Raw genomic sequence first — 14,116 nt, forward strand, 5'->3', positions numbered from 1 at the left:
GAAAAGGTATAATGACTGCTTGTAAACTTCCAGATTGCAATATTAAAAATAGGTTGCAAAATCAATAGTTTTTGTAATTTCTGTCACTGAAGTAACCAGAAATACTGTTATGCTTTTTCATCAAGTGTAACCATTTTCCAAGGTGGGTCATAATTTCATCTTTGTAAAACTTCCCATTTTCTCATCACGAATTATTGTGTATCCGGGGGTTTTCTTTTGAATTCAAGAAGAAAGCCTTTTCATCTTTAGGGGAAATTTTTAACGGCAAGTGACTCAAGAGGAATTTGCTAAGCTGAAAAACAAGCATATCAAATTTACCCTTTGGATAACTGTTACCCAGGCAGTTGTGACTGAGCAGAGCATAACCATCAGGATAAACGGCCATATTCCATTAAGGACTGGCCAACACCCAAGCACATTGTCACTTGGGGAGAGCAGCTCTCTGGATCCAGGCTTTTTGTCTCCAGGCCATTTCTGTGTTCCGCATGCACTTATCCACAGAGATGCTCTGATGCCTATCACAGGTCCGTATAAGGATTTAGGTAAGAGGCTTGATACAAATTTGTGATCTTCCAAAGACAACCATGTTGTTTGGTTTGTGTTGGTAGCCTGTGACTGCAAAACTGTTTTTTGCTATTAAGCAAAACCATTTTGATCTGCAATTACACATTTTCTTACATAACAATCTGGAAAACTTATGCATTATTGACGAAGCTAGAAGGAATGCAATACTAAAAGCATGGCAGGAAAACAACACTGGCCTTATTTTTAAATGTATTCAACACAGTTCAGAAGCAAGCATAACAAAACTCTTACTTTACAAAGCTGACTATTAAATTAATAAAAAAGGACTTACTGGCCTTTGACAGATAGTACAATAAGGGTCAAACACGCCAAAAGGGAAGTCAATTTTGGATGACAGTCACTTAATAGAGGAAAAGTGAGCTAACAAGAAACTTGGTAGAAATGCTTGAAAAGATGACGTCCTTTCATATCCTTTCATCCTACTGCAATTTCCTCATTCTAGTGCAACTTCCCTTACTGTATCCACTTTCTAAACTTTTTTTACAAATTAAGATATTTAGAAATACAGATAATATACCCAATAAAATACATTTATTATGATGAACGATAATGGGAAAGAAAATCTGGCATAGTTGTCTATGTGGTAGGGATTTTTAACATGGAAACAATCAAAGATACAGAAAAGTCTTTTCATTACTGACATTGGTGAACTCCACCCACTGTGTTTACTTCTCTCCTTTTTCCCGCTGATGCTGGCTTTGCCGTTCTTGTTTGAATCAATCTTGTCCCTGTTGTCAGTGACACTGCAACTGTTAGCAACTGCTGCCAGTACTCCATTCCTCTCTTCCTCAGCCTCTTCATCCTCATCCTGATAGGAAACAAAACAGCACAGCAGGCACTTAAGTGCATGTTTCGTTGCCTATTTACTTCACAACTGAGGCAAATAACAGGATTTTCTTATGAGTCTTTTTGTAGCTCACTCCTTGATTCTAAGGGTGAACATACACACGAGACAGCTCCTTTCAGCCTTCAAAGCCTCCACATACAGAAAAAACACACCAACTTGTACAACAGCTTACCGCAAAAGCTTTCCTATGACTGCAAAGCAAAGCTGGATTTGTTCACAAATGGCCCACTGAGCTTTGCTTAAGACAGCAGTAAATCCACGAGATGTGCAACAATAAGCTACCTGCTGCTTAGGGAAACACTGGTAAAGGTCCACATCTAGAAAGTGGATAAAATATAGCCCCAACCTGGACATAGAGAAGCTGGGGGAGATGCCAGATCAGTGGGTCAAGCTGGCTGCGCTCTRGACTGAGCATCCCAGAATTCAAGGCACCTTCCTCTTGCAAAGCTGGCTGCTCTCTTCTCTGTGCTTCATGGTGAAATTTGATTTATTCAAAAAAAATAAATAAATAAAATGATGAAAAAAGACAATCATAGAGAGAAACAAGCCCCACAACTAATTCAATGCTAAATAGCTTGTAGTGCTTTGTTTCAAGTCTGGAAACCCATGCTCTAAGTTCAAAGTTATGCTAAGGTTAAGCGCATGTTTATGTGCTTCACTGCATCAAGACAGCTCTTTGGAGAATGCTGTATAAGCCTTCTGGGGGGGGGTTGTTTCTTTGATTTGAAATGGCTCAGAGCCATGAAGTTCATGTATGAAATCTGCACCCTTTGAAGTTAGTGAAGCCCGTCTGTTACTGGCTCAGAGGACACAGGATTAAACATAAGCCGCAGTTCCATTTCTAAATGCAAACTTTCTTGAAAGTTCTGGGGTACTCACTTTGGTTTGGGATATTGCAGAGATATCAGCAGATCAAGTCACAAAGTCTGGCTCCAATTTTGTATCTAAACTAAATCTAACTTTGAATAGTAGGAGGAGGGGTTGTTCTAGTTCAGGCAGTTCTACGTGTTTTCTTGAAGCTTTTTGTGATACTTTTTTCACCTTCCAAATCAGTGGCATACAAGCAAGAAAAGAGTATAAATTTACTTCCAAAATGTACAATGGAAAATCCCTTTTCTCTGACCAATTAGCTTCTTCCATTTGCATCATAGGAAGATATCGAGTAAACAAGGAGAAACTTTGCATTTTAGAAAAGTCAACACATGCATCCATTTAGAAATCTCACATCTATTAAAGACAAGGAAAGCCTATTATGCCACCTGACTGATCTCCATGCCAGCACAGAATTGCTCTTCTGCCCAGAGTACTTGTAAATGATACAGCTCTTGGGTCTTTCTTCATCTAATATTAGTAATACCCTTGAAAATTAAAGTGGAGCCTGGACAATGTCCTCAGACTGCTGCACATCAGTGAAGCAGAACAGATGGAGCTAGAAAAAAATGTTTTTTATTGCTTTTCATTCCAATTTGTCAAAAAAAAAAGATCTTGTATATTTTATTTGAGAGAGATAAACGTTGCTGAACACGATGTGTCATCCCAAGAATACATTGACTACAAAACCTTGTTCATTCTCCATCTAGCCTCCTGCAGGTATCTGCAAATTTTGCAACCAGAGGCCAAGATAAAAACCACTTTATAAAGCACAGAGGATCAATCCACAAAATTCCAGATGGAATCTTAAACAATCCCCAGGGTAGTACAAAACTCCAATCTGGAGTTTYACTCGGGGCCTAACTCCGGTACAAACACCCACCTCTTCCACTTCAAAAGGCTCGCGGGGGGAGGCTCGTCCGCAACGCGCCCGCCGCTTTGAACCAAGCCCCAGAGCCGCAGCCTCGCGAACGCGCTCGGCGCTTCAGAAGTTAATGAGGAAACCTGTCAGAAGAACCCTGATTGTTTTCCCAGTGTTCTCATTTCTTAGAAAAAGGAGCAAAACAACATCTATACTTCAAAAACGGCAGGATTTAGGACTGTCAGAGTCTATTTGTCTCTCGGGTAGGGCTGGCTAAAAGTTGTACAGAATTAGTTTTACTGCAGAGCATGAAAGGACATCGCGTACGTCCCATTTTTCTTTTCACGCAATTGCATGTGAACAATTCATAGGACACTGATGCTTTATTAGGTTGTCCTTTACTCCTTTCTAGTCCCCAAGAGCAGTTATAACTTCTGTGGAAAATATCACCTATGGCGCATATGTACTTGATTGCCTGCTGTGGTGCAGGGGATTGCTCTCTAGCAGAACTGGGATGTTTACAGCAAAATTTCTGTATCACACTGCTTGAAAAGAAGAAAGATTAGTACCAGAGAAGAACTGTACCTGCTATTTGCTAAACTACAGTCTTATAAATTGGGAATATCAAGGGACTTTCCATGTTGGTTGTGGAGAATTGAATGTGATGAAAGACTAAGCTGCTTTACATTTTAAAATTTGGGCTGTAAGTTCAACCGTGGCTCTAATTTTAAATGTCATGTTATTTAGGTTTCTCCGGGTGCTGGCTCTCAATGTGTGAATGGCAGCTGAATGGCAACAAGAAGGGATCTGTTTGGACACCAAATCAGTAGCACCCAGGAACAGTACTGTCTATCAGCTGAAAAGCACTGTACATGGCAYGTGCTGCTGTGGCTCTTGTTTATACCAACTGAAGTGCCTGTTAACATCCAATAGCCCACAAAATTTAGGAAAGATGTCACTTCTGCTGAATATTATAGACACTCAAGATTAAAAACATCAAGCAAGAGTGCTGTAGTGCCTGGCATACCTGGAGTTTCTTCAGYGTTCGTAAAGACTGCACGATGCCTGCACGGAAATGACAAGTAGGCAGAACACTGCCCTGGTCTTTCTACACTACTTTCTTTTCAGTTTGCAAACTTTTCTTCTCTCTGGCCAAAGGGAGGAAGCTTAGGTTTCACAAATGAAGTCCAAGCAGGATTTCTCTATTTCACAAAAGAACATAATTCACGCCCTTATATAAAGGGAAGAAACTCAGGATTTTGAAGAGGCAACCTCCCTGTTTAGGCAGTTTGTTGGGCTGTTGACATCAATGGTACTTTTTGTCTGAATTCCCTTGCAGCAGGTGGTTCTTCTGCTTTTGTCATTAGCTTTGAAGCTGTCTCCGTGGGTCCTGGTTTGCAAGACACTGGAGATGCATGGATATGATRAGCTGTTTCACCAGCTTGTATTATTAGCTGGAAATCTCAAAGGCCTCAGAAGAACTTGGTATGCCAGYAGCCAACTGCTTTAAAGGGTAAACCAGACTGCAGTACAACTGATTTTCATACAAGAGGGTTACATTTTCAAAATGGTTTCAATTTGCCTTCTACATTTATTTACATAATTCTGAGTGCAAATTTTGTCAGCTTTGCATATGAGAATAACAAACTGAGAAGTGAGGTTTCTAATTACCTCATGTCCTTGAGAGAATATGGTAATGAAGGGAACAAATTCATGGAGAAGGTACTCACATAGAAATTAGTTAAGTACCTGCTGAACAGTGGCATGAGACTTTAGCTAGTGTTTCTGGCCTTGTAATATTTTGGTTTTTACTGTGAGAAATGAGGACTACAAGTCAGGTGTGCTCTACATGGAGCCCTGCTCAGTTAAAGCAGTGCTTGTTTCACTGGATACAGTAAAAAAAAGGGACATGACAGGCATTTTCACTACTCTAAGGAATCTTTAGCTGATCTAGGACCAGCCAACTACCTTTCTGTTATGCTGATACTTGTGCTGGTGCTGCCAAGAAGTGAGTTGGATTAGCTTGCTGATTTAAGAGAAAACTAATTTTTTTATTGCTAGAGTAGTTTTCAGTCTGTCAGAACCCACTTGCTGCCTGATTTCCAGAACTGAGCAAAAGAGGAGGCTGGAAACAGGCCCGAAGTGATAGACTCACGATCTCCGTTGCAAGTACACCATAAAACCGCGCTCTAAGTCTTTTTCCCGTCGTTGTTTTAGGATGGTGCCTCCACCCACTTCAGCGCATGTCTTCCAAGTCCATGAGTTTTCACGTCTGTCGCTCTGTGCCTTTCCCTCATCTGCGAGCACGAGTATCTGTGCTTGATAACAGCAGCTAATGTGAAGCACAGATAGGCTAAGGCAAGAGCRGTCATAAGGGCCCTTCACAGATCTGAAGATGCTTAGTCCTCCAAACACTGAAACACTTCACCTTCTTACCCAACACTTCCCATTAAACTGTTTTTTTCTTCCAGTCTATGAGAAAAACGAAAACCATTTTCTTCACCATGGTATGCTCCGAGGGAGAAGTCCCTGAATGCTTCCATGCCAAGAAAAACGACATTCAGATTTCCTACTCAAATTCACATCCAGATCCAGGTTTGGCCCATTTTTAGACATTCCCCAGTTAGACGTATTTTGAAACTCACTGCTCAGCTCTGAGTCCTTTTTTTTCCGAGTCCCTGCCATTCTTAGTATGCCTGGATCTGACGAGAGCTTTGTTTGAAGAAATGTCCCATAATCCTGTGCATTTATAGAGCTTATCTCGCTTTCAAATCACCAAAATCCCATGCTAGTTGCTAAGCTATGTAGCTATAAACAAACAAATTTTGGCTGATCTTTGTTGTTTTTAAGCTTCTCTATTTGAACTCAGTATCCTGTTTCTTGAACTGACTGAGGAGCTTTGATTAATCATTTGTGATACTCTGTTCTAGCTTAGCTCAAATTGTTAAAGATTTTTTCTATTTATCCCCATAGTAATCAAATTCCTGTATTTTTCATGTTATTCTCATGTTCCAGACTTTTTGAGAAAACTAGTAACTTTTTTTCTAATTATTCAGAAATTTCATAAATCTGATTAAAATTTTCTTTTCTAGCATGCATATTAGACTCGGCTCTATAATTAAAATCTGTAAGACAATCAGCTTCCAATTTTCTTGTGCTTTCCTTCTCAGTGCCTGCAAAAGTGGTGCTAAAAACTGCAATTGGAGGATGAAACTTTCATCATGAAACTGTCCTGAAATGCMTATGTTGATTTGAACCTTTTCATATTTTAAGTATATTTCGCAATATCTGCGAGTTAGAAGGTGGTTCACATCATGCGAGTTTTCAGCCCACAGTTCTGGCTAGCTCACGACAGCAGCAACAGTGCTGCTATAACAACGGTGCAGAACAGTGAGTCMATCTGAGTTTCAGCTGCAGCTTTTGAGAGAGAGAAGATAAAGGCAGAAGGCTACAGGCACCTACCTGACAGATCTAACGCATTAAGCTGTCTGCTAGCACACTGACTGATGTACCATGCATGTGCAGAAGGTTTCATAAATGGAATAAGATACAATCTTTTTTTTTTTCTGTCTTGCAATAAAACTCAAACCATACCACAGCAGTCAGACTTCTGAACTGCAAAGATGCCACTTGTCGGGGAGAAGACAAGTGCTTGTGACTTTTGTGATATAGCTAACATGATGTTTGATAAATGGCCATAAAGCTCATGCCAGAAAACAGAATCATTATGGAAGAGCATTTCAGTTTGCCATGTCTAACCTTTTTGGAAAAGTTCTAGGCATATAATTTTTTTTCCCTCAAAGTTATAGTGTTTTCACTCTCCTGATTCTAAAATATTAAATTCTTTAAATGTATTTACCATTAGTACTAAGTAAGAGGATTCATTCTCTTTAGCAGAAGACACTGAAATCTGTTCTGTAGCACAATGATAAAATACCTTTTTAAATTCCTTCAAAGTGGGTTGATGTAGAGTGCAGAAATGAGCCACAGCATATTCCAACAACGCTCCAAAGATGAAACTAAAACAGATACCAAGGTACACATCAATTGCCTTAATAAAGCAATTAGCATTAGGGAGTGAAGTTCTGGCTCCCATCATAAGCGTTGTCATAGTAAGGACTGTGGTGACACCTGTAGAACACAAAATACACTCTGATAAAATGAGGAATGCAATGGGGCCCTCAACTATATCTCAAAAGCTGCAAGATAATTTTGATGAGCTTTGTGAACTTCCAATATGCCACAGTATCTAATATGTCATGTTTGGGAAATAAAACTTTTAAATGCATTTGTAATTCTGAAGATACAAGTTTGAAAATGCTCCCAAAAATGAGCTGAGAGTACTGGAAATTAACATGAGAGAGATTTTTAGGCCACGTGATATTTGCTATTACTGCATTGTTGTTATAATATTAAGCAAACTCTCCCTTTAAAAGTTTCAGACTAGATTAAAAAGAGTAAAAAGATAACATTTTTGTAATCAAACAGTAACTACCCGTCCCCATATAAGAAGCACAAGTTCTTTGTAAGAACTTGTAGCATTGCTCATAACTACAGAAGGAAGAAGTTACAGCTGAGACAGACAAGGAAAGTCAGGAACGCTGCTATCAGTTTGCTCATTATAGCTACCCACTGGCCTCATTTGATGTGAAATTTTTTCTTTCTTACCTATTCTATAGAAGTGTTTTTCCTACTCTACCTGCTGTCTGATCAGAACTGATCTGCGTTCTCTACTCAGAATTCCCTTTATTTAAAATTAATTACACTTAATCTCTTATAATTTTCTTATTATTCATATGCTAATTAGCAGGTATTATTCATCCTCACAAATGSCTCATAATTCTGTCTGTCCATGACATGCGCTTCAATATTTTGAGATGATTTCCAGAACGACTTCCCACAGCCTGCCATGCCTCCAGGTCTCCTACTGCTCCCGAGGACGTTTTCTTTGTTTATGAATAGCAGGCGCTAAGGGGAATCTGCATGACGTACTGCAGAAAGCAAACCACAAAAGTAATTCTATAAGACACAGAAGTGTCTGCCTTTTTCTGAAATAGATACCATATATGTGCAATAAAGAACGCATCCTAATGTTTCAATGTTGGTTTCGTKTTCTTTTATTGGCTTCTCACCTATGCAGATTCTGGCCGGAACTGACGACTGACTTATCCAAAATGATACCCAGGAGAGCACAACCAGTAGGATTGATGGTACATATGTCTCTAGTATGAAATAGAAGATGTTTCTCTTGAGTTCAAAATAAAACACTAGTTTTGGATAACGCCCTGTGGAAAGAGAATGAAATAAAGTATGGAGAGGACTGATTAGAAAAGTGACACTTGGTAGTGCCTTTTAGAAAGAAAAATCTTTAAATTATCAACCCACCTTATTTTTGTTTCTCTTTATTCATTCYTGAACAATATCAGAAATGTGTTTATTTTCCATTTTGCATTACTATGCAGTAAAAGTTTAACAAACAAGCTCGGAAAAAAAAAATAAACACAGTGCTGAAAAATTCCAACATGAAGACTCTATAAATGAAGAAAATCAAATACGTAACACTCAACCTCTTCATATATAGAGCTTCATTAAAGATGTCTTGATCTGGGAATTCATCAGGAATTAGTAAAGGAAGAAATAAATCCACCAGTGCATGGAAAGGATATTTAATCACGTAATATTAGGTAAGGAGAAGAATTTGAATTTATGTACGCGTTTAGCCACAGCTATTCATAAGAACTACCACAATGAACTACTATATAAACTAACATAACGACTATCATAATTTTTATGAAGTTGGCATGGCTCCGTATCTCTAATTGCCGCACATATCTGGTTTATTTTGCTTTTCCTTTGATTTACTACTGCTCAAGATATAAACAAAAGATATTTTCTCKGATACTGCTGAGCTAACCCTCATATTCCACTTAAAAACAAGCCATGTCTTTGCATCTTCCCTGCCCATTTTTTCTTTACATTAGTGCATTGCAGTGTTGGTGTTATTCTGAGCAGTGTTACTGTTGTGGCCTAAATGGTTTCTTTCCAGACTCTGAAAGTTTTGGCCCACATCATCAAGAACACATCTGGGTTTTCTAAGGGCTTAGCACATGGATAAGCAAAGCCTGAATTTGCCTTTCAGCTCACTAACTAAGCAAAATTTGGCTATGTTTAGGCAACTGCAGTGTAAGATATGAAACTGTTACCTGTCCAGTGGATCAAAGTAATGCAAAAGTTTGCTTTTTTTTTTTTTTAATTAACTTAATTTGCAGAGTAGACTTCTTATCTAGAAGATCAAAGTTCAAAATTAAGTGTTACAGCTTGTAACAAAATTCTTTGATTAGTACTTGTCCCAGAATACCAGTGAAAGAATAATAGTTGTATATATTGTGGTCAAGTGGCTTTAGCTTCATCTATTTTTATACAACAAAYGATGATCTTCAGGACATATGTTTGTTTCTAGTGCTGCATGTTGTGAGTCAGAACTGAACTGTAGGACTGTAAATGCACTTTAGTAACAACAGTATGTACCTGAGCAAGCTATTTGCGCATCCCTCAGGTGCGCTTTGAGACATGAAGTCAAACAAGAGTACTCTTAAAAGCTTGAAGTGTAACTAATGGATGCCAAGAAATGCTTTAATGCTCCCAGGCTAGAAAACGGATAGGTAAATTTCAGGTATCAAAAATATTGTTTAAATTTCATCCAGAAAACAATAAAATCTCATAGAATTCTTAAAACCAGAAGGGATTACTAGATCACCTAGTCTGACCCTAATCGCAGGCCATTACACTTCTCCAGTTACCTTTTAACTCAGTCTCTATCCTTGGATTAAAGTTCATCTTTCACAGGCATCTACACTTAATCTGAAGATACCAATACATATAGCATCCACTATTTCTCTCAGTAACCTGTCACAATGATTAAAATCATTCTGCCAGTTAAACGTTTGCCTAGTTTCTCGTCTTAATCTGACACGTTGACCGTGTCTTTTCACTACTAGATTAAGTAGTCCTTTTTTTAGCAAGTTCTTCGTCCCCTGAAAGTACAACAAATACATTGTATTCAGGGTTTTTCTTAACTTCAGCATAATGAATTCTTCAAGCTTCCAGCTGCCAGAAGAAAGGATCCACAGATGGACAGCAGACTTTAGTTCTCTCCATGAGACAGGTGGTTCAAAGATGATTTATACTGTTATTATCAATATTACATGAGAAGAGAAACATTAAATTAGTGTAACTATCAGAACTGTGGTTTTTACCTGTCAGTTTTACCATTAAAATTCATTTTGCCCACCAAAATTATTTTGAAGTGTAGAGCAGACCAAAGTAAGGCAYTCAAAAGTTAGGAAGAACAAAAATCATAGCCGACTGTGCCATGTTAATTCTGCCTCTATTTGCATCTATCCTTGCACTAAATCAAGCATTGGTACTAGGAAAAAATACTGAGAGATTGTACGATAAAAAGTCTATAGCATAAAGCTCATTCATGGAAATTAAGGTTGGACAAGCAATTGTAGATTTGCTGCTTCCTAATGTATGAGAACAAGCATTTGAAACTGTTAAGAATTTTAATTTTGCTTGCAATCTTGCAGTCTGCTATTTAATTAAAAACCTAAATGGAGATTATTTTAAGCAGAAGTACAAGATTCCCTGTACAGAGTTTGTTCTCCAAACCATTGGTACAGCAGCGCAATGCAGCTGGAACGCCAAGGCCAATGGTGCAGCCTCCCTGTGTGAGGGATGGACGTCAATCCAGAGTTCACCGGAGAGTGGAGAGGGTGCAAACCCTCAGCAGGATGCTGCAAGAGGGTCGAGGGCACTCTAAATTCTTCCCAAAAGTCACTTGCCTTTCACGCTGATCCTAGCAAAGGATGTGGTGCCATGTATCCAGGAAAGGGGGTGCAAAGATTGGACTACAAGCACCTAGAGGTTCCTTTGGTTCATCCTTAGAGCTTGTCTACAAGAAGGAAAATCCTGAAATAAGCTAATACAGAATAGTCATACAGCAATATCCTCTTTCCCTAAACGCCCTGCAACTATATTTCAGTTCATCTTAGTATAAGAGTTAATGTGTATATGGGAAGTTAGTTCAAAAATATTAAACTTGAAAGACACACATTGCCATTCTGCTGTAATTTCCCAGTATAGACAAGCCTTTTGAACGTTCCTGTGTTCATTGGTGTTATTTTTCTCAAGGCCATAAATTTCTGAAGCAATGCAAAGAACAGAGAGAGATATGCAACAGCCTATAACTGAGTAGTTTGTCAGTGAATGAAGAAAGGCATTTCTCTAACCTTAAGGCTTTCTGCTTGCCAAGCTCCAAAGATGCATCATGGACACAATAATAGTGGCATTAACATTTCTCTAAAGAGTTCAGAAGAGCTTTTATAATGGAAATTTTGAGGCAACCCTATATGGAATTCATTTGAGCTCCTGTAATAAACTGAAGGAAGGAGAAGACAGGAAAAAGTATGCTATGGACACTTAGTACATTAAAGAAATGAGCAATGGAACAATAAATAAAGTTAGGGAACTATTGGTGCTTTTCTCATCTATGCTTAGAGCTTACCAGAAGCTCAGTTTTTAAAAAGTGACAGATTCCCTACCACTATTACAGCAGATGCATATGAGACAGTAGAGGATGTACAATGATCTCACCTTCCTGCCTTTGACTTGCAGATCCAAGACTGTGATGCCATCAGTCAGGATGGTCAGATCAAAAGCGAAATTCTCACAACAAGATCTTTGCACTAAAGTGAAAAAACACTTCTGAAGGGTCAAAGYGAGATTAAAGCTTCTGGGCCATGTGTATGCCACCTCAGTCTGTGACTGCTCTGATTTAAATTTAGTAAATGTGATGCAAATAATCTCTGTGCAAATAGCTAATGCAGCAAAGGCATAGTTTTAGGGCTTATAAAACAATCAAATTACTGCGTTTTAGCAGGTTGTCAAGTAGGAGCTGAACTCAAATGAATACACACTCTTAACTTGTCCAGTGTGAGGTAATTCTGCTTCGGTTACTCCACACTGAAAGAACATTAAAGAAAAAGTGACTTGGCTTACAGACCTTACTATAGTACAGAAGTACAAAACCAGACAGTGGCTCTATCTTGTATAAGAAATACAAATCTGAAGAGCAGATTATAGCCTCTATACTTACTCTAGCTCTCTCCACTGCTTTAAAAAACAAATACCCTGGAAAGCGGAAGGAGGTGAAGGAAATAAAATTTCAGCTGGTTCATCTAACTATTTTCATTTTAGTGGCATAAAAGTTACACTAGTATAGACTTCTTTTCCTAGCARCTGAGGATGTCTAAGGTCTGAGAGAATGCAAGAAAAGCTAGTTTATACCTCTTTATAGCTTACCTTTGAAATCTGGCCTTTGACTTTGGCTTCCAAAGTGACATTCTAATTTACAGCACTGCCCACCTGACTATCATACAGCAAGTACTATGATAACAATGGTTTTGATCAAAATGACTATCACAGCACCTCAAGAGAACAGATACAAAGCTAAACACGTAGGTTTCCTTATCACCTCACATAATCCATTATTTGATTATGCCAAAATCACTTTTTTGTAGTGTCTACTCTAGACTGATAGGGGAATGCAGCACCTCTGCTCTTTCCTGCTCCCTCTGTCCAACTGATGGTCCCAGCAGAGGTGGCTGAAGGAAGGAGTGATATTCTATAAACTCTGTCAGCTGCCTGCATTTCCTTYCTAATTGCCACTCCTGATATGGGACAGGAGCATTTCTGCCACACTTATTTCCTGTGGACTTTTTGATCAACTCTGCTGTAATAAGAAAATGCTACACATTCCTGTTTACGTAAGAAGCACTTTGGTATCCTGCACAGAGGTGTGCACTCWGGCACAAAGAGTACATTCTTCTCTATCATTAAATATGCATGCTAACCCCTTGGGTGCCAGCTAAAACGTGTGATGTACATCTCACACAAGGGCATCAGTGTAACTCTACCAATGCAACATTTTCTTCTCTCTTTGTACTTCTTAAGGGCACAGTAAAGATTTAAACAGAATTTTACTGTCCTAACTATGTGCTGAAAATGATGTTTTCRGTATGCACATTTTTCATAGCTTGTTTAGGATGGACATATGCGTTAGGAATGACTCCCACTTTTCCCCCACAGACGAGTTGTGGAAATCAATGCAACTTCTCTGACTGACGTAGGATGTATAGGGTGTAAATACATAAGTAATAAGTTATTACAGCTCCTTCTTTGTCTGTCCCTCAAAAAACAATTGTTGTCATCTTATGGTCTTCACAGTAAACTTGTAAATCTTGTAAACTACTTCATCTCCAGTTCTAGTTATTTTTCTTCATAGGGGAACTAAGGACAATGAAAGATCATGACATACTCCTCTCTGTGAGAGGAAAGATGTGATTCATCCTCATGAAAACACTTCACAAAAAAATGAGATTGAAATCTAAGAATGAAATAAACCATTCTATGTGGTATATCAGTAGAGATTCATTTGTCCATCGACCTTACCCATAAAAAAGACTTTCAAAAACAATTATGCTGAAGAAAGTTTTATATGTGTTTGTATTTCTGTCTACACTACAAAGAACATACCAGAAGTTAACAAACAAARGCCACTTTCTTATGTCTTGATATTCATCATCTTCACTGCATATCCATGTTTTTATGTTACTATAACATTTTATCTGAGTCTTCCAAAACYGTTCTCATGTTCTGTTAGTTCAATAAATATTGTGAAGAACTACAGAAGAATTAGCGWTGGAAAGTTTTAAAATTTAACTCAAGTGGAAAACATTGCTTAAACAGAGTGATTAGAGTAATAAAACTAAGAGCTCAGATAGGTAAGTTGCACATAACATGGTGACAGACATATGCAGCTGCTTGAATCTTAGGTGAGGCTGATCAAAGAGTCACCAAGTAAGTTTATACTGAACATCCTTCTGAGATTG

General features: G+C 38.4%; 1 protein-coding gene across 1 annotated transcript in view; it reads right to left on the minus strand.

The window, feature by feature from the left end:
• Positions 1 to 787: 787 nt before the first annotated feature.
• The window catches only part of LOC146600355 (gamma-aminobutyric acid receptor subunit pi-like), a 42,237-nt gene continuing 28,908 nt past the window's right edge, over positions 788 to 14,116 (minus strand). Inside the window, exons 8-10 of the mRNA XM_085325740.1 lie at positions 8,297 to 8,449; positions 7,102 to 7,295; positions 788 to 1,393 (exon numbers count right to left, since the gene is read on the minus strand). Of these exons, the coding sequence (XP_085181866.1) occupies positions 1,082 to 1,393; positions 7,102 to 7,295; positions 8,297 to 8,449 (659 nt within the window). The 3' untranslated portion in view covers positions 788 to 1,081. The remainder of the gene's footprint in view (positions 1,394 to 7,101; positions 7,296 to 8,296; positions 8,450 to 14,116) is intronic.

The sequence above is a fragment of the Rhea americana genome, unplaced genomic scaffold, assembly GCF_003343005.1.
Source record: "Rhea americana isolate MKP2758 unplaced genomic scaffold, rheAme1 scaffold_122, whole genome shotgun sequence".
NCBI classification, from domain to species: Eukaryota; Metazoa; Chordata; class Aves; order Rheiformes; family Rheidae; genus Rhea; species Rhea americana.